This window comes from Paralichthys olivaceus, chromosome 1, assembly GCF_024713975.1.
Source record: "Paralichthys olivaceus isolate ysfri-2021 chromosome 1, ASM2471397v2, whole genome shotgun sequence".
NCBI classification, from domain to species: domain Eukaryota; kingdom Metazoa; phylum Chordata; class Actinopteri; order Pleuronectiformes; family Paralichthyidae; genus Paralichthys; species Paralichthys olivaceus.
The window spans coordinates 22,999,179-23,024,545 of record NC_091093.1 but is presented as its reverse complement, the minus strand read 5'-3'; the positions used below and the strand labels follow the sequence as shown (position 1 = coordinate 23,024,545).

Genomic DNA, 25,367 nt, shown 5'->3' with positions numbered 1-25,367 from the left:
TTATCGAGCAAGCGCCCCTCCTTAAACTCCAAAAGATGTAAATGGAAACACGCCTCTGTGTGACATGTGACATGAATTGCTGAGTGGAATTACAGTCGAGTACATGAATCTACCTGCTCAACCTGACCACCAGTATAAAAGACATGGCCGTCACACACACAGGCCTCTCTCCCGCTGTGGGAAATCAGAGCATCTTGCCCCGGGCTATTGGTGTAAATATTGAGAATCAGAAGCTGTGGCTGAGTGGGTCACAAAAAAGGCGAGAGAGCCAGAAAAACGACCAAATAAGAGAACAAAAGCAAAAGATGAAACGTGAACAGGAAGAACAAAGTCAGTGTGTGGTGTCAGGGAATAGGTGGGTGGGCTGAGCCTCCCAGCATCCTCTGAGGCAATGCATTTATGGACACGAGTGAAGTTAAGTCGCTTGATACGTGTCATTAGTTTTACTGTTTCGATAATTTGCAGCGTATTTTACAACATGACAATAGAGCTTATCCTCCAGTTTAGGTAGAGAATAGCATTGGATTTGTCCTGAAACCAACCTGGAGCCACGTGAGGACCCCGGTTGGTTTGAGACCAGGCAAGCCTGTACAGGAAGGCGCCAGCGGTACTGGATAACACCAATAATCAGGGAAGTTGTTGAGGGCAAGGAAGGTGACACTAGTGATGTCACTGAGACACTCCAGTTATAGACCTGTTTTAGTGAAGCTTCTTTTTAGTGTTAGAGGTAGTCGATATTTTATTGGGATATAACGTTGCTCTCGCTCTACATTATTGAAGGGGACCCTCCTGTGCAACTAGGCCAGGAATGGTGGGGAGGCTTCAGCTGAACTGACAATAGAGACAGTGGTTCTCTACAGGGGATCTACAGCAAAACATTACAGTTGTTCAGCGGAGAACTTAGCAGCATGGAAAGTGCTTGTAAAGTTAAAGCCCACTGTCATACCAGGAAGCATCCACACAGTTAAGTGATCGACCCAGTGATTTCAAACAAGGAAGCCTCACCAGCTGCAGAGATGGAGGGAACAGGATGTGAATGTTTAAGAATAGCACTGGCGTTGTTTTTGCTGTTTTCAGTCATCTAAGTGGAACGTGTAATGGAGTTGCTGCTTAGCGATGGCAGTCAATTGAAGTGACACAGGTGCATTCAGGTAGCAGTGGGTTCCTTCAGCAACAAGACGGAGGAACCTGTGGCCTCATCTCACCTTGCATTACACTGAAATCAACCAGTGTCATGGAGGGAACTGATGATCTATAGTTTTATACTTTGTTTAAACCTTTCGGTTGTTTTCTCCATTTACTCATTTGTCAGATGCTTTTAGCCGAAGGCGACAACACAAAAGCTTCAGGACAGAAGAAGACCTTTAAGCAAGTACTAAATCTAAATCTGATCAATACGACAAAGTGTAGGAGATCAGGAAAGAAGTGCACTATTTGTAAAGTGCACAGAAAGAGCTAGTTAGGCATGTTAGGGAGTTAGAGGCGTTAAGAGATCAGGTGTTCTCAGCGGAGATGAGTCTTCAAGAGGCGGCAGTGGCACCATGGAGCTCTGAAAGTTAGAGACGCGGGTCAGTGCCCACTGGAATCAACTGGGAATTTTAGTTATATATATTTCCTTACTTAAGATTGTGTTGAAAAATGGACTGCTGGAAAATACTTGAATGCATTAAAGCACATGCATTAGAGGAGATAATGCACAAGCTTTGAGTCTTTGTGCTAGTAATGCTTTCAGTGACGTGAATAAACCACAGACAGTCATAGTGTTGTACAGATAAGAGAAACATACTGCACTGTCAGTGCTGCCTATGCTACTACTCCTTTATCCAGGCCCGTTTGGACATTCATCACACTTTTTTTCTTTTTCAAACACATTGTAAAAAGGTAAAAAATAGGATCTTCACACCAACATGTCAATGTCTCTGTCACAATGTTTTCAAAAACAGTTTATATTTAAATCAGGTCACATACTTGCTGCTGCATTGCCGTTAATATTTCATTTGAGTTCTTGTTTTTGTTCATGTTTCTGTCGTCTGTCTTCTTTGTTTGTTTGCTGTGCCAACAGGTGAGGACAGATCTGAGAAAAATTTATAAAAAACAAAAGAGCTTATAGCATTTTTACGAGGAACAAGTCAAAGGTGAATCCAGGTTAATGGAAGACAAATTTATCTGCTCTGAAATGCACTGCGTCCAATAATAAACCAAAGTGACAGTGAAAACATACAAAGAAATAAAAACAAAAATAAATAAATCCTTTTCTAAGATGAGTTTCTGTTTGTATTTCATATGTTTTGTTGCCATGATATCGACATATCAACTTTTAAGTACATTATAAGATACTGATGCTTTATTATTACCTTCTTATGATGCAACCTCAGACATACTGAATGAAATGCAGCCTCACCCTTCCACATATCAAGGCTCAGTTATTTCAGCATTATTTGAAAACCTATTACACAGAAAACCATTACAATTATTTTCATACGCGCTTTGGTCTACGCTGGTTTGATTTGCATTTAGTGTTTTAAACCTAAAGAAAGGATAACATCTTGATGGGAGCCATCATCTTCTTTATGTATCTGACAAAAACAGATAATGTATGGACCCCTGCAAAGCGGAAAACGTCCGGTTTCATTAATATTCATTCCTTTTTAATCTCTGTCTCTCATGTTCTCTTGTTTCTTTTCCTCCCTCTGTTGATCATGTGCAAATCTACTCTTCATCTTGCAGCATGTTCATAATAACTATAAAAAATAAGAGCTATTGTTTCTATTTTTCAACAATGCTGCTGTACATGCACATTTAATGCTGCTTTGGTCTACATCTTGGCTGAATGGTTTTCCATCGGTGAAAGACACAAAAACACACATGTAGAGAGAAGTGTTCCCTTTTCTCTCACATTCTCCCAAAATGCAAACCAGCAGGTGATCACAAACAAACAAAAACAAATTATGCAGTGCAACACACCATCCACCAGTATGCATCATGCTGCCGCTGCCTTGCTTTCACTAGAAACTGTTGGAGGGAAATTGCTGGCTGCTTGGCAACAAAACAAATGGAAAAAGGGTCTGGGAGTTTCTTATTTTCCAGATGATTTGTTTGCATCAGAAATAATTGTTGGTGAGATCATTGACCATAAAATTAATTATTAAGGCTTGAGCTTAATTGTATTTCCCTCACTGTGACTGTCCTCTCAGACAAAGTCAGTTTCTAATTTCCTGATGGGTGAAATGGCAAAAACAGCATGTGTGTACACCTGACGTATTACAAATCCAAGGTTGTGTGCCACAATGAGGATTAGACAGAACCATTTTTGAATATTCACACTCATTTATGCATTGGTGGGAAAGAGTTTGGTTCCATGTAAGTATGCTTCTAGGACATATTTTATATGCACATTGAGCACTGGAAAAAATACTTATGCATGCAGTGATGTTCACATTCATTTCAGTCTATGGTAATACATGCATGTTTTGTAGAGGACATCAAGTAGAAAATGTATGGAAGCCACTTGTTGTACGTTTCCATTATCCATCAACATTTATGGTTGAACTTTGCTTGTGTATCCGAGCATGAACTCTTTTAGTGGACATTCTTGACATATGTGAACGATGCTGCGTCATACTGTTTAAAATAGTCCGACAACCATTTTATAAACCTGATGCCTACATATGATTCATTAAACCTATAAACACTGCAACATAAACACTGTTATTTACAATTAATTAAAGGGTTTAAAAGTTTACTTTAAACTCTACCCTTATATTAAATACAATCATGTATTACGTACCCTGCACAGTATGGACCTATACAACACATGAAAATATCCAAAACAAATGATTTTCTGGGATTTTGTTGCGTTTCTGCTGTAGACAGTTTGCATTTTAGTGTGCATAGACAATATGTCTAGTGTAAATGCCCACTGCTAAAAACACAGCTGTCAGTGAGCCGCCTCCTGCTAAAAATGAGGCTGACACACACATGCATGTGTCGCGTTCAACTGGCTTGACATTTTCACATTAAAGCATATTTTATGTTTGGCATCAGAGCTGTCAGTGGTCTCATCAAACCAATAATGCCCACACTGGTGATTCTGACAACGATGCCACAGGCTGGTCCTCCAAAATCTGGCCAATCATCTCCAACATTGCAGCCATCATCAATGATAGCTGCTTGTATATTTGGTGTTGGCGCCTAGTGAGGGGCAGAAAAGTAATTATGTTAGCCTACTTTACAGTCATTACGTGGAGATGTTCAATTTACAACAATGTAATTCAATGGCAGCAGAATTTACATTTAAACCATTAAGTACAGCACAATCACTTGCACAAGCAAACAATGGGCTCACAGCTGGTCCGGTTTGGCCACTTTAGTTTGAAGCAAATCATATATGATTTTGAAGCAGCCATCAAGAGCACTGTGGTCCTTGTCCACATGTGCAGCCATGGCACCGGCTTATTGTTTTTTCAAGAAGCAATTTTTTATTTATTTGTATTTAACCACAAGGTACCTTCGAGTTTTGGCCTGTAGTTTCAAAGTGAGCGGCAGCGGGGAACAATTCTTACGGCATTGATAACATGTCCTACCATCTCACTAGGCCTGAGCCAGGTACATTTCTTCAAGCATTGCTGGTTAAAGCCACTGACACGCTCGGGTCGGATCGGTGAGAATGATCAGATATGTAGAGTTAATAAGAGAGACTGTTATTGGTGGGACCAGCAACCCAGTCCTGGAACACAAATGTAGCATACGCTCATGGACACCCCCAGCGACAGGCACACAGAGAGGACCTGTAAAAAGACTGGCTTGCAGGGTAACAATTGATTTTCTAAAAATCCAGCAGCCTAATGATGCATCAGAATTGGCCAGTGGCCATATGCTCTTTGGTAGAAATTCCTTTTACTCTTTTCTTCCTCTTTGGTGGTTTATGCAGTATCTTTCCCGTTGCAGTGTGCTGACTATGATACAGTTCCACCACGTCAGTTGGCAATGAATGGGGGAAAATGTGTTTTCTTTGTGTTGTTTCATCATTTTTAAACAGCAGCTACTATGTGTACAAATTCTCTTTGAGTGGAGGTATTAGACCAATCAGTTGTTTTTAATATTATTAGGTTTTAACCATATACAGTCTATGGTTTTAACGCTTCACTTATTTTCCACTAAGTTGGATTTAGCTTTTTCATGAGAGATTGTGACAATGCAGGTGTGGATTAGTTGCACATTTTCCAAACTAAATTAATTAGAATAACACTCATGATACCCTATTTCTATTAACAGAAGAATAAATAGAATCCAATTTGTAACCTGGGAGAAGTGTAGAGATAAAGTGCAACGAGATAAAAAATAAGAAGACTTTTTTTAGGTCTGCAGCTAATAAATCAGCTTTTGGCATATCATTTACAACTCGTGTTGCCTTGTGTGAATATATTTATTATAGTTAAAATAATTTTCTTTATAGGGCACAAAATTTAATTAGCTGTTTAGATCATCGTTCTTCAAGGCCCCAAATTTTACCTGAAAGTTGGTAGTGAGATCCCCTGCAGCGGTTGACTATATAAAGAAAAGTGAAATTATCCAGATATCTGGGTCTGCTGGCTGTTCTGGAAACAAACAAAAACATCTTAGAAATCATCTTATTATCCTCACGTTTTTGTGTAAATGCCAAAATAAACGATTTTAGAAATCCAGATCGCCAGTTGCCAAAGTCAACCAGACCTCCCTGCTGCATCGATTTACATTTGATCTCTCAAAGCTGGATAATCATGGCTGTGTAAATAGCCATTATTTCCACGGGGATAAACAGAGATTCAGCTAAACAAATGTGTGCCTCTGTACCTATTTGGTGTAATGGAATCACAAATAGGATTTCATGACAGCTAATAGGGTTGTCGGGTTGTTATGAATCACCCCGCTCTATGATTATACTTTTGTTTTTGAATGAGGACAAATATGCGTGAAGCTTTTAATGTAACTTCAATGCATTTTATTTATCTGTGAATACATTTCAATATCTCAAATTTAGATTTAAGCGCAGTTGCACAAAAAGGTGTGAGAAGGAAAAACAAAAAGGCGAACACCCTCAATAGTGCGACAGAACAGTGACTCCAGTGTGCAGCATTGAGATCATATGGACTGTAACTCATAAACACATCAAGCTCCCCCATTCAGTGCTCAGGGCCTAGCCTGCACTGCTCTGTAGTTAACTGTCTCTGAGTGTCAAATCCTTCATCCTGATGCAGGAGACACACATAGAGAAGAATTGCTGTGTCTCTCATTTTATGGCTGTGGATGTCGGCAGAGGGTAGAAGCGATGAGTGAGTCAGTAGTGTTAACTCTGTAGCTAATGCCGTGTGGCAGTTGCACAGGTTTCTTTGGCTCTGCTTAAGACGCAGAGGGAAGCTGGCTGAACCGCTCCCGTCCCACAGATCTCACTCAGCCGAGTTGGGTTATTTAACAGCATACTAAAGTTAGGGTAAAGAGGTAGGGGGGGATGTAGAGGGAAACCGCCATCGGAAGAGGTAAGAGGTCACTGCAAGGTGGAGGAGGGGAAGAAGAGTAGATGAGCCTAAGATGTCCGGATCTAGCCCCAGGTGGTGTTACATGACATTAATAATAAATGAAATTTCATCCTCTGAAGAGGTCTGTTCAGGTAAATTCTGTTTAATTTAGTGATTTTTTTTTAATAGACTGAAATGTAAAATGTGAATGTCAAAGTATATGTCCGCCACTGATGTAGAAAGTATAGACCTGCTTCTGATGCATCATAGTGAGCTGAGAAGGTTTACTCATCTGTAGACGAGCAAGATGTAACTAGTGTATATAGAAGTTAGACATGCATGCTCAGCCGATGCAGTCATTTCATGTTTTCAGCTGTAGGCAGCCTGCAGTGTCAGACTAGGTTAGCTCAACCACCGCCGCACCCGTTAGCTGCAGTTTAAGCTTTAACTTCAGAAACTCAGAGAGCCGTTCTGGAGTTGACAGAGATAATCCTTTAAGGTTTGTTCCATAAGCTTTTTGGCCTTTAAAAGTAGTGAATGTATTATTTTGCACTAAAGGAGCTTATGCTATAACAGTGCAAGGTGTACAGTCTTTGATTATAGCATCTTACCTTTTTCTGTTTTTAGTTGTAAAGAAATACAATAAACCTGGTTAGAAATCGGTGCAGTGATGTTGCCTCCAGCCCATTTCATCCCATGTTCCAGAGTCAAATCTGACATATGGTGGATCTTCACTTGTGTTTTTCAGCAATAGCCATAAATGAAACAATCAGTGCAACATTAAATTAAAAACTCAGCATGTTGGATGATGTTTAAAAGATTCAAAAATAATAAAAATGCTTTTTATTATTATTCCTCCTTGTTAGAATAACATGACCAATGATTCAGAGCAGTAGTTTGAAGCATCTTGCTGCCCCCTAATGGTCAGAGATAGTTGGCAACTAGTTGGTTAATAGGCTATTTTTCTACACAAGAGGTTGAGACTGAACCAAGCTAAAGTGAGTGTGAAGTTTGGACTTATTCATATTACGTCTGCTATAAAATCTGGAAGAATTTTCTATATTTGTTCATATTCTTCAAGATTACCATGTGATATTTCTAGTATCTCTCAGGCTCCTGCTAATGTACGAAGGTTTGCTAAGAGTTAATTGAAGATGTTTGGATGCATGAAAACAAAACAAATTAGACTTTGGTATCAGCAAGAGGAAACATGTCACATTAGCTGTCTTCTGTGAGAGATGTGTCTGGTGAAGAGCACAGTGTACGACAATAGACATGGATTTGTGATATTTCATGACAAAGAGAAATGTCCATATGGTTGAGAGATAAATAAATAAATAAACAAGGGTGCGGTATGTATATTGCATCCATAAATCTGGGTGAGATCATTTAGCCCAGAAAGAGTCAAAATGATGGACTGTGCTGATAATCACATGCTAAGCAAATGTTCGACTAATGACTAACACAAAGAACAGTAGTGTTCGACATAGCACATGCACACACGCACACACATGCACACACATGCACCCGTACACTATGTCCACTCCTCCAAGCTTGCAATTTGGGAAATGGGTCAGATGTGACTTAGATTTATGCATCTTTCTGTTGTCTTTTTGTGTGTGTGTCTGTGTGTCTGTGTGTGTGTGTGTGTATGTCTGTGTGTGTATATTTGTAGTGAACCAAACAGCGAGGGAGTGACTGATCGAGCTTCATTGTGGATGTGGCAGAATGCAGATGTCTCTCAGAACTGCCTGGCTATGATTTAATGATGAAAAGCAGAAGGCAGCAGACTTAGACTCTGGAGAGGCAGCAGGAGCAGACTACGTCAATATTAGAGTCAGAATCAAAGACGGGGGGAGATTGTGATTTATTTGTCACTTTTTATTTGAGTGTTTCTTACAGAAACAACTTTGGGAACTGTTTTTATCTCAACATCTTTCATCTTTTTTAAGCAGTTTGGAAAAAAAGCGTGTTTTTTTTTTTTTACTGTTTATGTCATCAAAATAGAGCCCCGGCTGACTGATATTGTGATGAATTTTATGGATGAGCCCAAAGGAAATCCGAATGTTGCGTTGACAGGAGGCAGTGTCTATCAGCCGCTAATGTTTCACTTGATTTGATGTTTTATGGGATGTTACAGCGTGTCGGGGGCTGTGGATGAAAACTGTGGGGAATAGTGTATGACACTCAAATACACCGTCTCCAAAACAAACATTTGTTGTTTCAGCAAGTGTTGCAATACAGCAACTGCACTGCAAGAAGGTGTGAGACAGAGAGGTGACGGCAAATACGGAAAAATAAAAAATGATCGGCACGACCATTGCAACAAAGATGACAATCACATTTCTGGCCTTTTTTTTATTGATGTATTTTACCAAGGTGGCCAGCAGATGGCACAGCACCTTTGGTCTCCATGGGAAGGAGACAGAGCGAGAGAGCAGGGCAGAGAGAGAGAAAGATATTTTTGTGAGTTTTGTTTTCCTGGTTGACTGATCTCCCTCAGTGGTCTGATTGTGAGAAAGGACTCGTGGGAAGTGTTCTCTCACCGCAGGTGTCAGACTGCTGATAGATAAGATTATTTGCGGGGGTGAGAAGGTTGCATTATTTTGTGTGTGTGTGTGTGTGCGCATGAGTCTGTTCAGTGTGTGCTTCCTCTCATTAAACGTTTGCCTGATAGGAATGCACTGTTGTATTGTGTTCATTTGGAACACAATGCAACACAGAAGTTGTTTTTGACTTGCACACTGTGCTCCATATGGTCACAGGAGGAGAAAGACGGGGAAGGGGAGAGGAAGCCTGTGCTCCGACACCTATTTGCTTTCCGTCGCATAAAATCAGACTTGTATCAGTTTCATGTTCTGTTGGTCTGAGTCTTTACTGAGCAGTGATTGTGCTGATTGTGATTAGGTGAGTTGTTGCAGTACAGCACTGACAAATGTGAAAATACGCAGTGATTGCATGGTCAACAGTCAACACATACCCACACCATATATAGTTGACTAACTGATTAAAATATCGTTGTCTGCAGATTTAAGCTTGTTTTAAATTGTTTATTTCTTGGTCAAAAATAAAAATCCACACTTTAGATAAACATCTGATGAAAGCAATAGATGTCTAATAGCTCCAACTAATGGTGCATCAACATTTTCTAGTGCCAATGGTTGCTTTAATGAGTATTTATACATGTTCACCCCCCCATCCCTTAAGAACACATTGAACGCAGCTAAAGGTTTTATCTGTCGTAGGCCAACAACTGTTCACTTCCCTACCTTCTAATGAAACACAATTCTCATATAGTTGTGCATGAGGCTTCAGTAGTTGGCATTCTCACTCCCCTCCAGATGATGTGCAGGCTTTCTGGGGTTTAAACCCTGAAGTACTGCTATTTGCTTTGTGTTTGTTAAAGTGAGTGTGTTTGGTCAGGCAAATTATAAAAACAAGCGGATAATAAGGGTTAGCAGGCGCGATAAGCCGTAATATCTTGTAAACTGGCAGCAGGGATAGTTTAAGCCGGTCTTATGCTAATATTACTACGAGTGACTGTCAGCAACGGAGAAACACAAATATCTCCCAAACACCCTTAAACCCACAAATAAACACATGTGCAAATGACAGCACCCGCAGACATGCACAGTGCATCTAATATAAAACCGGATGTGTTCATTTGATTGTAAATGAATATCATTGCAGAATATTTAGTTTGGAACATCTAAAGAGCAGTAAATCATTACCTCATGTTGGCCAATTCTTACCTTCAGTATCTTCTGCTATTTCCAAATATAACACAGAATAAAACCTCTTCAAGGAAAAAGAGTACTAATTCAATTCTTGGTCTGAGAACACACACAAATCATTATCATCAATAATCATCATTATTTTAATTACTGCTCACTCGCAATATCACATCTTTTTATTTCAGTGTATTGTGAATCATGGAAAAATACATTTACTGTTTCAATCTGGGATTCATGAAGCAGCAGTCATTTATTCCACCTGCACCACAGTGAACACTACATTTCCCTTTATATTTAATCAACATTGATCACATGAATGTATTAAAATAGTGACATCAAATCTTATATCGAAGAAGTTGTTTAAAAGCTCCACCAATCCCAAGACTTTATTTTTATTCAGTTTTAGGGGTTAAAACCATTTTTTTAAAACTCATATACGTTATTGCATTTTCTTAATACATTGCATTCTTTGGCTCTTCTAATTATTCCAAAATAGACACTTTGAATGCATTTTACCAAACAAATAGATGGCTGCCTTGCCTTAGGCCTCTTTTTGGCATCAGCAAGAAAGAAAACACGTGAAGCCATAGATAATTAAGTGCAGACACAACAAACATGTAAAAGCTTTATGGCTCGTGTCAATTCTTTAAGGTTCCTAACAGCCTCATTGAGTTCATTTTCTTGACAAAGGGTTTTTAAACCACATGCACTCAGTACGCCTCACCTTGTGTGACAGTGATAGTGCTGCGATGCCTAATAAGCAAAGCCGTCGCATAAAAACAAACAAAGCAGTGGATGCCTTTTTGTCCCTATCTTCAGTTGAAAAGCCATATCTTATTATCCGCTGTTTATAATTAATAATGGTGACATTTATACAAAATCCCACTGTTGGACAAGACCTTTATATTCAGGGGATTCTGCTCCATCCATCCACCCATCTCTCTCTCTTAAGGAGATAAACACTATATTTTTAAATCCGAAACTCTTTCTCTGTTTGCACCTCAGCTCCCAAATCAGCCGTTGTCCTCCCATTTATTATTCGCCCTTTTTGTTTAATTGAATGTTGCATGAGCTGTTCTAAAATATATAATGAGGTCATTTGCATTAGACTGCAGATTGGGTGACCTTTGCTTTTGCCAATAATTACTGTAAAACCCGTCTCTGTCTGTCATCACCAAGGATGTGGCAGGGACCTCTCTGTGCTCACGAAAGGTTAGCTGCAGGCTCGTTTCTAGACTTATGAAAAAGCCTGAGGAAAATGTCATTAGAGCAAGGGGAAAAGACACTCAGAATTAACAATTGGAAATTCAATCAGGAAGGCTTTAAGAATGGCGTGCGTGAGTGTGTGAGTGTGTGTGTGTGTGTGTGTGTTCACATGCATAGCTCCCAACAGACGGGCTATAAGACATGTCCAGGGATCACTGGCGGGTTTAGAAATTCCACCCCTAAGTGAGAGTGCAGGATGTTGGTAGAAGGACACCCCAGGGGTGACTTCTGTTAACTCTGCAGGCCACTTTGACTTTGCCAACACCCCAAACAATTTGACAACACAAACTAAACAATCGGGCAACAAATGTCTCTGCAGCAGTTCTAACAAAAATCATAATATGATGTTGGAGATATCAAGAAATTTCCTGGTTGACATTAATTATGTTTGACATTAATTACACTGTGTTTATGAGAGGCTCACAAATTGTGCACCTTTCACCTTGCTGGATTTTTGCAACAGTGCATGGTGTTTTAATTTGCATGCTGTTGTTGGTTGTCATTGTGCAGTGAAACGTGACTGTATTTACCATGTGTTAACTCCCTTTCCCTATAACTATAATGCGGCCCACGTCAAAATATACCCCAACAATCATTTCCCGTCTTGTGAAACTGAAAATTAACCCCTCTAATCATCAATACCCTCCTTACTTTGTAATTTGATGTCTAATACATTTCAGACAAACTCTTAAGTCTGCCTATTTCACACTGCAGTGCTGATCTGTTCTCGGTAGCGTGCATGAGCTCGGTGTGAAATAGGAAAACGGTTTGAGGGGCAGAGCAGAGCACTAACATCAGAGGCTCTGTTTTGTGCTCTTGGTTCTAGTCGCAGAGGCGCGTCACGTTTCACCTGCCGGACGGCTCTCAGGAGAGCTGCAGTGACAGCGGTCTGGGGGACCACGAGCCTGTAGGCAGTGGCTCCCTCCTCACACAACCTCTCCCTCTGGTGCAGGCGCAGGACGACTTCTACGAGCAGGCCTCCCCCGATAAGAGGACTGAAGCTGACGGCAACTCCGATCCCAACTCTGGTGAGTCGTAATACGTCTCATGGTTATTTCCTCTCCATCTACTCTCTTTTGGAAACCGTATGGGTTTCAAGTGCCATTGTTGACATTTTTAAACAGCTGCAAAATGTTCATTTAGATCCAATTTAATGGATATTGTGAGTGTCGTATTGGTGCATTCTCTATCAAACAAGATGTGACTTCAGTTTTCTAATGATCGTATGCGAGACAGCGAAATCAGAACATGCTTTTTCTTGAAGCGCAGGTTCAAGGAAAAGACAATGGTTCACATATTGCTTGAGGGAACGACTAAAACTCCTTGAAAAGAGATAATAAACAGTCATGAAAAACAACATCAGTCTCTATAAAGAACTCAACATACCAAATACCATTTAATTTAGACTCATTTGATTGCTCAAGTAGGTTTCTAGTGGATACACGAGCGGGTCATTCATTTCTCAGTTAATCATCCAGACTTGTTCATTCCTCCCAGGAGCAAACCTGGGCCTCCCATAGGCTCCTCACCTATTTGTGAAACTCATTTGATTTATTTAGAGATGATTTCCCAGTTGGAAGTCTTGGTGCTCAGCTGAAGATGTTAACTTCCCACTATTTCTGGTGGGAACGTACATCTCCGACCCAGTTTTCTCATTTTATCATTAAGAGGTGAGGCGTGCGATAAGATCAAGCGCATCGCCCCAAGGTCAATGCCAGCTTGCCTACTGACGGTGGAACAGCCAGCATCATATAAATACAAGTGCTGTGAGTAAACGGTGCGTGCGTATGGTTTCATACAGACTCTAACCATCTCGCAGATGGCAGATGCAGAGATGGGCACTGTGTAGGCCTGCTGAAAAAAGCAAAGGCAGTGGTTTATTGCAGAAAATAGAACTTGTAATTGATGCATTTGAGATTTTTCCCGCTCCTCAAGTCAACAGCAACATTTTAAATAAATAGATTTAATCAGATCGTGATCCTTCTACAATCAAGCTTTGGTGGCTGAAACTTAAATAAACTCAAATGCAAATATTCCTAAGGAACATTTTTCAAATACCCATGAGATCAGTCAGTATACAAATGTTATGTCATTAAGTTGATAAACAACAACAAGTTTATCAACCAATGGAAATCAATTATACATGATTAAATACATATAATCTTGAGTCTTGTCCCTGTAAACAGATTCAAGCTACTTTCTATTTAACTGAAATATTACATAGACATATCGCTCACACTGCTCCAATTAAAACAAACACATGAATATATGAACTTGTGTTTTATAAAGAGAGAATGAAGGCTTGTTTTATGGTCTGAAGCTGCACCAAGTCAAGAACAATCTAATCTGGACAATTTAAACTGCATAAAAGTAAAAAAACTAAACAAACCTTGAATTAAATCCAAGAAACAACACAATCCCTCATGTGGTTTTCTAAACCGTCCACCACACAGCATCATTTGGCTCCTTCAGCAGCGTCATTCTGCTTTGTTGTCTGCGGTGCCGTTTCTGTACACAGACGATTAACAGTGACAGCAGTGGTCTTTGATCATTGACCTGCTGCTTGGCAGGATAATGATTTTATGTCCCGTCTATGAGGGATGTGTTACCTGCTGGTGTTACTCTCAAATATGTGAACTCTGTGGTTCCAGGTTAACTAGTTTCCTGTAAGTCTCCGTCAGACTTAAAAAGCCTCTTTTCTGAGGAACTGGTCTCTGGTGACATGACGTCATCCAACACTGTGGTGCTGTGAATTAAGTTGTTAAGTTTCATTTAACACTTTTATTCAGTGCAACATTCATCATGAGGGCTTACTATTTTAAGACAGACTGTTCGAAAGGATTTCAACAATCTAAGCTGAGGTAATAATTGTGGCTTGTTTGTGAGCAGCATTGTGATGTGATAGATTAAAGTTGACTTTAAATGGGACATCAGCATGTAGTCATCCTGATGACAGAGCAACTGATGTCAATTGTATTTAGAGACCACAAAAAATAAGCTTTAGATTTTTTTTCACGCCAACCTTTTTTGAAAATACAATAAAGTACTATATTAACATGAAAATGAGGACAACGTTAACAGGGGCCCTTCTGTTGGTTGTGTGGTTACATTTGACATGAGACAGACAGTTGCATTAAAGCACTGTTTGTTTTTCCATTTGATCCAGCAATATGTTGTTTCCTCAACCTTTCCACAATCTTCACCCCTCATGTTTTCTTGAAATCCTAATGAGAAAGTGTTAGAAAACACAAAACAGGACTCAACAGCACGACTCAAGACAAGTTCAAACACAAGGTCGGTTCTCAAGGAGCAGTACAAATACAGGCAACAGTGTTCAACGGGTAGACAGGTATCAGAAACTGGCAAAGACAAGGAAAGACAAGCTGGAAGTAGACACAGGCTAAAACTACGTTCTGGCAAAGACTGAGGGAAACACAGGCTAAATACCCAGGAGGGCAGGTGAGACAATTACACTCAGGTGAAGCACATCAGGGGCAAGTAATCACACAGGAGGGAAACTTGACAGGATGTGGGATCTGAAATGAGAAGAGACACAGGTTACCAAAATAAAACAGGAAACACGGAGTGAATGATAATACATAACATAAACATAACTTAAGGAGCCAGGCCAGATGTGACAGAAAGGTTAACTAACTGAGGGTGTGTTCAAGTAGTGCATTTCACTCTGGAACCTTCTAACTGAGTCAAGTAATTCCAGCGGCCGCCATAATAAGAGCTGTTAGAATTCTCTTAAGGATAAGAAAAGGATATTCAATGCTTACTAACTTACCTCCTTTAGTGTAGGAGACATCGGACCATCCTTTATTAAAGGAAAGGAGAAAATCACACAATTCATTGCGGCCGCAACATCTAAAGCAACACAACCCTGTATTTGCTCCTGGACACACCCAAATACGTTTAAAAAAAGAACAGCTATTTTATTCTCATGACACAATCCAGAACTGATTTATCTGAGAAAGAATTGAATCATCATCAGAACTAAATAAATATATAAAAGTTATATCAACCCCCTGACTGTAGTATGACGCAATCATTTTATCCACTCTACTTGTATAAGGTTTTCTCATCTTGTATTCCTCACATTATTCTATTATTTCAACATTTGAGTCCTGTTTGTTTTCTTTTCCTTTTCAATTAAATCTGATGGTGTGGAGTCTGATTTTCTCCACATCGTGGTTCTCCTTTCCTAACTCCTTAAGGCTCCTACTTCACATCTTTCCTCGACCCTGTGACATATTCTATTGGGGTCAAGGAGCAGTGGTTAGGAAAGGAGATTATTTGTATTTTCCGAACGCACCCTGAATCTTTTAAAACCCAGTTGATGCTCTATGTTGAAATGTTTTCATTTGTCTTAATATTTACTTGCTGCACACTGTTAGATCAGTTAGATTCTTCACAGTTCCAACCATTTAAATAATTTACAGAAATCATGAGCACGAAGGAATAATTACTTCAGATAAGCAGCATGGCAGAGAAAAGGTGGTGTCTGTGTAAGCTGTCATTAGGTCGAGTTGTCTGGCCTGACCTTTGGATTTCATTCTCCTTTTCTTTGGTCTATAAAACGTGAACTTACTAATTATCCTTGATGTCTCACAAAAGTGGTTAGACTAATGTGTGGGTTGTGGCTTTCAACAGAACGAGGGAGACGCACACAGTGTGGGAGTTGTGAAAGTGTGTCTTACAGTCTTTTCTTTAAAAGAGCATGGGATAGAGCATTCAGAGGTGTTTCATATTTCTTTGTGACTTGAATATCTGCCTAAAGCTTCAGTAAAACAAATAAAATAATTTTGCAAACAAGAAATAAAGTCAGCGAAGCAAAGCGAAGAAGCCAGTGGATGGATGGTAATCAGAGCCCCTGCAAATTCGGTTGACCTTACAGGACCCTTCCCTGGCAATGATTGATTTTGAAGGTTAAGAGTGTTTTCTAAGTGCATTTTTACAAAAGCTCTTACATTTTTACACAAAATTCCCAACACAGCACTTACAAGCAAGTGCAGGTGCAAGGTCATTAAGAGCTTCTCGATGTTTAATGTCTGTGGTGCTGAAGATAAGAATGAATTGATTTAAAGTAATTTGCAGTATGAAGCTCTCCATGAAGCAACCACCATAAAGCAGGGATGAAACAAATGACACAGTAGATACAATTAGTGCTCTTGAAATCATCAGCATGAGCACATCATGGGGGGAAAAGAAGCAGCCTAATTTACAGTCAGCAGTGACAGCCTCCAGCCTTTGGCATTTCACACGTTAGTGGGTGGAAGTTACACAGAGTTAACTTGGTGAAGTCTACTTTGATGAATTTAGCTGGTGCTCAAAGTCGCCCCTTAAGCACAAATTAAGCCATTCTGTCATCAAATCACCGTTAGGCTTCAATTGGCTGCAAAAATGATTCTCCATCGATGACAAAAATAATAAGAGGATGAGATAAACAAAAACAGGAGCAAATAAAAAAACTGATCATTATGAAAAGTGGCATCAAAGCCAAATGGAAATAATATTTCTTTTTGCCGAAGCCCAAACATTTACACTTCTCTCCATAATAGTTCTGTCATTATAAATGATGGATATAATTATTGTATCAGTGATGAATGATGGATGATGCTGCCCCTACTGTATGTGATTAAACAGAAAACAAGAACAATTGTTAAAAAACCTTTGTAGTAATTCACCACACATTGCCAGTTTGGAAAAACTCATTTAAATATGTTTTATGTTATAGTATAAAAAAATAGAGCAACTTCGGTGCATGGAGCAGATTTTGTTGAGTTGTCCTCTGCCCAGTGCATCATGGGAATTTCAAAAGCACTGAAAGACACTTCTTTATAGTCACACTTATACTTTACAGGTGTCCACAGCCAACCACATTCACAACTTTCATGTCGTGTACTATAAACTTTGTGCCAAACAATATACTGTATATTAAAACCTCCTCCACATGTTTACCGCAGTTGCAATTAAAAATGCTGAGCTCCAGGCCTCACCCTTTTAAAAATGATGAAGAAGAATGCAGCCATCGCCCAGGTTACAGTATTTTGGATTTGGACTGGGACAGTCCTGAGGGAGTTATTAGAAGACAACAAAGATTTGACTGATCTATGTTTTTAAAATGCAAACTCTTTTCAATGCATCCATTTCGAAAAAGGCTTTTCATTTTCGCTGCAGGAGAAAATGTAGAATGGTTAATTAGAATGACATATTTGAAGTGCACATACACTGGGCGCTTTGCAGGGTCTGGTTATTGAATTAAACCAGTGGATGTGTTGTGTGAGTGTGGTTTGACTGTGTATATCATCTCCAATTACTTTAACAGACTTAAATAAGAAGAAAAAATATGCTCTGATGAAGTGACCACAATAATACTGAAGGGATTCAAACTGCAATTTTCAAACCAACTCTCTGTTTAGGAGGACGTCTGCAGACCTGGTCAGCAGGCTTAGTTCCTGTAGTGACTCAATTCTTGTCGTACTCTTATTATCACATAATTACTTTTTCTGACAGTGAACAAGGTTCAAACTTGAGTCTTTTTGAGCTCATCATCTGTGACAGATGTAATTCTCGGCCGTTTGACAGATTTTCTCTGTTTCAATTCTGCACCAAAGAGCTCTCTTCACTCATCTTTACTCGTCTTCACTCGTCTTTTGAATTTATTTCTTCTGAGGCAGCAGGAATGTTGCAGCAGCCGTCAGAAACCCCTGCAGGTTAAAATGTAGTAAAAAAAACAAAACGCTTGTATAACACACTCACAATAGACAGACTTGAAAAGACTCATTAACCTAATAGTACTGTGGCATAACACAACCCATAATGCGACACTTAACATAGGGTAGTTACACTGGTGCTCACCTCATTCAAAAACATTATCTGTTGCAATGAATGGACCTGATTTTTCTAAACCTGTTACAGAAATAAAACATATGTTTAATACAATATCCTTTCTCTCCAGAGCGGTAGACAACTCAGTTTCATTTTTGCCTGTTCATTCTGCAAAATATATTTATGGGCACAAGCAGCATTGAAATGAATAAAGTTTATATAAAGGTGCATGTGTGTATGTGCCTTCACACAATAGAATGACCAGACACTATGGAAGGGGTGCACAGAACTATCATGTTCTAGGCAGAAAGAAGATTCTAATTCATCACTAGTTTTGAATCACCACGTCCTCTGCTGTGCCTCTAACCATCTGCCATCAGGGCAGATAGACAAGATAAGAAACCGGCTCAGTAAAGAAAGGAAGGAATATAAAGACTTCAAAACGAGATTTGTTGGTCTCTTACAATGTGTCTTAACTAAAGTGCTTTTTGAAACACATATAATAATCAATTTAGCCACGAGGTGCTTTTATGTAACAAAGCTCACAAGTGTCTCTAATGTTCATCCTTCATCATACTTTACTCTTACTCTACCTGCTATCTTTAGGTCACTCTATTGAAGGATATTAGTCAGAATATCTTCTAGGACTGATGCATGTCCTGCTGCAATTTTACTGAAGTCATTTCCAACAGTTTCTAAAAAAAAAAGGAACTCACTAAAACACATGAACAACAAGTCACTAAATCACTAACGAAATGTGAACTTGGGATGAAACATAATTCTGTCAATCCAATTACATTTCTGAAGAACAACCAATGTTTTTGGTTTGGTTGTACTTCAATGAGAGTCCCTAAACTACTGAGAAGCAGAAATAATACATGACGGGAGGGTGCCCGGAATAAACAGAGAAGAGAGTGCAGCGAGATAGGGATATTTATAAAAGATTTAAAACAACCATTATTGACTAAAGTGCTATATAAATGATTTAAAAACATTGCAGACAAGCAACTCGGAGCAGTACGACAAAAGGATCACTTGCACAATCACACATATTCAAATACATACGTGCACATGCATACGTAGACAAAGACAAAGGCTGATAGAGATGGAGTGTGAGATGAAATTTAAATGAAGTGTTTGGAACTGATATAATGAGAAAAGTTGTTTGTCTTGTCTTTGAAAACCCTTAAACTTCAAATCTAAACTTTGAAACAACCAAGAGCCCAGTTTCTAATGACTCAGTTCTAAGGGTCAAATCGAATCAGAGCAAACAGAAATTAAATGAATCAGCCTCCAAAACAACAGAATCTTAAATTCAGTCTGAATGGAGACGGGAGGATGGCCACTGAAACAAGTGCAGCGGTTACTTTGTGTTGCTTACGGGGCTAAATTTACATTGTGGTGGCAATTTCTGTCAAACGAGCACAAAGTCAAACACTTCTTTGTGCAAGTTTAATTCAGCATCTGCAGATGGACTCATCAGTACACATCACCTGAATGACATGCACAAATGAGCAAAGAGCATAGGAGAATCTGTGTTCTTATAACTCGCAGCCCCCTCCCACTAAGCATGCAAATGTTTTTATTACCCTCCTATAGTTTCACTCAGCGGAGGAAACATCCTGTCCTTTTGTTTACATGTTCTGTGGATGACCCCCCTGTGAGACCCCTGGTGTGAGATCCCAACCACAGACACCAAGAGATACCATAAAGTTGTGGTTTCTGGAGGCCATAAAACTCAAGTCTCATAAACCACCATCGTAAACCTTAAAGTTGTCCTTTTAGATTAACAGTTTGGTCAACCATTTGGTCAGTCCTCCACATACATGTCTGCTCATGCAATTATACAAATGTAGAATTTCCATTACAACATGTAACTCAGTTCTGAGTGTTTTCACAATACAATGTTTTTGGAAGGATTTTGAACTCTAGATTAATCTCTCTGTGAACCACATGTGACTCCTGAGTTGCCATTCGAAAAAAATTGCATAAATTAGTTTTCCACATAAGCCGACATCAGAGAAAATTCACACCTAAAATTATTAGAAAATAATGTCAAGAAATTGCCTTAAAATTTCCAGTCACTCCATTTAAAAGACACATTGGCAAATGTGTAATCATATGATGTAGAATGTACCATTTCTTTGTCTGCTTTATACATTTTAAACAATATAGATTTTAAAACTGGGTCACTTTGACCTGAAGTAGCAGAAAATGAATGATGACGTTCACTACCTACTGTCAAACAATGTAATAAATCCTGTGCTGCTGGCAGCGTGGATTCTAAAGCATGAAAACGATGTTTTCAACTTGCTCTTTTAACTTTAGAGTGTCGTGTGCTCTGTGAGCTGTTCTTAAAAGTTCCCTCAGTTCTTTGATAGAAAGTAGAAACACTTTTCGATCATATGGCTGTCTGTTTTTTTTCTATTGCCCAGACTGAACATCAGTGTCCTATAATTAAATTGGCTTTTGAGCAAAGCGGTGGCAGCACCATGAGAACAACATTAAAAATGCATATACTTCAAACATAACCCATGCTCATCATCTAAACAACAAATTAATGCATGTCATGAGCTGTGATAGGACAATTATCACCATCCCTGATGATATAAATGAAGAGGAGAAGGGCTGTCTTTTTTAACAATGAAATATATCCGGGGACGATAGTTATTCTTGACACTGATATGAACTGGCAAAGTGATATCGAACCAATTAAGCTATATTTGAAACTGAACATGAAATTACAGAAATGTTGATTTATGGCTGAGGGTTGGTGGCTGTAATCCCACAAATGGTCTCAAGTAGGAAATGAGGACGGAGCTGGGAGGAATACGTTGTGATTGAAGTGGCTGATGGTATCTTGACGGACATAGTTTTTTCTTCCTAAAGGAAGCTTGAGGTATTGTAAAAATGAATAACTGTCTAAATCCAATAACGTCAGATTGAAAACAGACTTATCTGAAATGTAAAAGAAGAGACAAATGTCATAAAAGGCCTATTTTGAAATAAACCCTGGGGGTGCAACATGTCACTCAATGCAACTCTGCATGTGGCAGACAAGAGTCACTTTAATATAAAATGACACTGAGAGCAGAACTGAAGTATTGATACAAACACGACAATGACTCCATCAATCATTGCAAATATTCTAGATGGTTTTAAAAAACATATTTCAAAATGTATTCCTTTCAGAGCATAGGGGAACAACTATATAACCAACTATAGTCGTACCCTGCTTATTCATTTACGTAAATTTCACCTCCAATTTTCCTTTTATCTACATTTTATGCTAGATTTGCCTTGTTAACCACTTTTTGTTTTTTAATTATTATTATTGTGGGCATATATATGTTGTCAAATTGCTTGTGTCATACAAGGGACATTCATGGGTTTAATGTCTTGTCAATTGGAAAGCTTGAAAGGTGCTTATAGTATGTATGTATGATTGTATTATTATTATGGTTGGTGAGTTGTTGGAAAAGCTACTATAGCTTGGTAATGTGGCTGTTGTACTCCATGTGTTAACTGAATCTAGTAATGTGATGTGGTTAAACACCATATTTAGAGTGCATTAAAAATTAATAGTGTACAACATTTAAGATCTACTATAATGAGTCCGAGGAAGCTGAGAAACCAACGTCAGCAACTGTTGCACAGACTAGTTGTTTTACCTTCTGGGGCAAATAATCCTCCTACTCCTTCATTATTAAATCACGTTAGAGGTGAGTCAGCACACTGCACCTCTACACTTCATCCTGTTGATGTTCCTAACGAACATGGTTTATTTGTCTTTTTTTCCAGTGTTTGGGAATATAGACACAATGCATATGTTGTTAAAAAGTTCAAGTTGTGCAGTTGTAAAAATGTCTTGTTTTCTGTTGTCTGCTTGTGTCCCTGATTTTCTTGGTACATTGTGCATCATCTTGTCATGTCAGCGTGCCCTTCCTCTCCCAAACAACCTCATCCAGTCGCCTGTATAATGATCGTCCTCTCCAGTCATCGGTCACATGCTGAAATAACATACAGCTCGTTCACTTTAGCTAATAGGAATTGTGGGAAGCTGCCACTGAGAAGACTTTTAGGGCAGAGGGACTGACGCTGACTCCAGTTTGTGTTCATGGTCCTGAGCAATAAGCAACATATTTTACTGTGGACAGTCTATGTGAATACTTTAACACTTGGCTCACCACTTACTAAACTAAAATGTAGAGGCTTTCACATTTATTAATAATCTTCCAGCGATTTCAAGGTTGTTTCTTTGTTTCAGAGGTGTGGGCAGGTATTCAAGTGCTGGTTGAAATGTATCTGTAGAGAACTATTTAAAGATGAGTGATGTTAACAGGAGCACAGTTCACCAAAACGGTTGGTTGCACTATGCATGCACAGGAACACAACCAAGTGACAGGAACAGAGGAGGAGGCAGAGGGGAGAAGGGGTGAGTGGATGAGGTGCTCGTTGAAATAGCACAGTGTGACTGGGAGAGAGGCGGATGTTAAGGGCCTTGGTGGAGAGGGAAAAAAATGCTTGAATGCAAGATTGTTATGTTCTCTACCATGAAAATGGAACCACTTTAGCCATTAATCATTGATGGACAGGAGAAGATGGATAACTCCCCCGTTGAGGTGCATGTGCTCTGCAAAGCTTTGTCAGACACAAAACATCTTTTCGAGTCTCCAACTCTGCCAAATATTCACACACAAAAAAATTCTCTCAAATTAGAAAATAACAATGAACCGATACTGTGAAATATCACCATTGCATTGGTGTTAATTGCCACCACATGTCTGGCTATGTGTACTGTTTTAAAATATTAGTTCATATTTTATCAGCTTGTTAGCTTGGCAGTTTTTCATCACAATATTGTGAAAATATGCTGCAGGCATGGTTGATTGTGTTTTTTTAATTGTTAAAGCCAAATTTCTGGTTATTTATTTCCCACTTGTCCCAATTGTCTCTCCATGGCAGAACAGATTGGCAGCTTCTTCACTGCATTTTTACCTTTGTGCCACCAGGCTTGCTGTCATGGGAAATATTGGATTACCGTGCTGCACAAAACACGAGTTGTTTTGTTTTGCATCAGTATACTATGCAACTTTACTTTGCCATTCTACTACTTAATGAAAAGGAAAATGTTCAGAACAGTTTTCAGCAGATTTGTGGTTTCACAAGCTGAAAACGAAGGACACCCCACAGTTTGAGTGGTACTTTTATTCTTAATTAGCACTGAGTCAAGTTGACGGGGAACAAGTTGTGGCAGATGTTCACGACTTGTTTCCAGGGAAGTATGTGTTTTTTTTTTTTAACTACACAGATATAAAATATACAGTAAGCCTCAAACCTTCAGTTGCATCTGTGGCAGTGGGAAAATAGCTTGTTAATCCACAGAAACTGTGAATGGGCAATGAAAGGCAAATAGCTCAAAAGGGCAGTTGTAACCCTCACAGTGGGAGGATTGATTCACTGGAGTTAAAACAAACAACTGCAGACTCAGTATGTATCAAACTGAAGAATGAATTGTCTAAAAATATTTGGCTGCATGTCTCTGCCCCAACATTGTGCTGTATATTGTATGTTGTTTTCAATTCATTCACTGAGAGCTCTCCAACGAGCGGCGGGAGAGCAGCCGAGCTGTGTGTGTTTCTGTTGTCTGAGCAGGTCTGACAAATCTGACTCTGATTACATTACTTTCTGGAAAAAAGCCCTGGACAGGGTTGGAGAGATGGCAGATTCTAAGTTGTAATGAAGGTTATCGTTTAATTACCTCCACCCTTCTGCCCCCATCCGTTGGTCAGTTGGTCAGCAGGGGTATGCAAAAAAAACTACAGACTACAGATTTATATAAACTTGATGGAAGGATGACTCATAGACCAAGAAAGAACCAATTCAATTTTGAGGCAGGATCCAATATTTTTCATTTTTTTTACCAATGTCCCTGGTAATAATTCATGGATCTTTATTTGAAAAATCTGACATATTAGGGAGACTGATATCTATGATTAGGTTCAATTTGGTGCGGCTTGATTGAATTTAAGGGGACTGTTGGGCCTTGAGCCTGAGGTATGCACTTGACTGAATACCATCCTTGTTATCTTTGTTTTTTTATTGTGTTCTGGTTTAAGTCTTGTGATTTACATCCTCTGTTCTCCAGAGTCAGATCCTCTATCGTAACCTTGATGCCATTATCAGTGGTTGATGCTCTATGGAGTAGTTTTTCTGTAAGTGGGTCCTGTTTTGTTTATCTCATACATGTGCACGCTGTCACATGTGCACACCTGCATGCGAGTGACATGATAAAATGTTCCACTCTGTTCCACTGACCAAAGTAAACATGGATGTAAACAGTGCTGAGCCTTAAACCTGGCTTTTCAAATGTTTTAAAAAGGAAGGCAGGAATTCAATTGCTGTTAGACCTCTATGGAAAACACACAGTGTTTTGCAGGTGAGTAACACTTGTAAACATAATTTTATTATGTTTAAAAAAAAACTCCATAGGCACTTTCAAATCAATACTGCACCCCAAACCCCAAAAGCTTTTTTCCATCATCAAATACTTTTTTTCTGCTGGTCTAATATGTGCATGTCTGTTGGTACTGAGATGGCCAGGTTGAATTCATGTAAGTTCCAATGAACTGAATAAAAGGTATTCAACAGCCCATTGAAACCTTTCACCCCACTTGTCTGCTGTCTGCACAGTATGTTCAAATCACACCACTTCACTTCTGTAAAGTGAATAGCTGCAGTGAATTCCGCCGTGTACTGGTAAACTATTGATGTAAACTTTATTTAACCTAAAAGTAGTAGAGTAGAATAGGCAGTAAATTCTGTTTTTACTGCCGGTGGACAAATCAACAGGGTGAAAGAACAGAACATAGTTGGAGTTTTGGCTACTTTGCCTCGATAGAGGACGGAATAAAGAGCACACAACACAGGTCAGTGAGTGGGCTGGGATTATTCTCAGGAGATACATACATTCACTCGTGGATACAATCACTTGAATTTTGAATTCAGCCCAAACTTCACATATTAGGTGACTTAGGAC

General features: G+C 39.2%; 1 protein-coding gene across 4 annotated transcripts in view; it reads left to right on the top strand.

Moving 5' to 3' along the window:
- LOC109625137 (protocadherin-9) overlaps positions 1-25,367 on the top strand; it is a 190,366-nt gene that overhangs the window by 120,156 nt on the left and 44,843 nt on the right. For 2 of the 4 annotated variants that reach the window (XM_069525612.1, XM_069525608.1), the window contains one exon: positions 12,447-12,522. In XM_069525612.1, the coding sequence (XP_069381713.1) occupies positions 12,447-12,522 (76 nt within the window). Of the gene's footprint in view, positions 1-12,320; positions 12,523-25,367 lie in introns of all 4 variants that reach the window. The other 2 variants (XM_069525606.1, XM_069525603.1) reach the window with 1 other exon arrangement.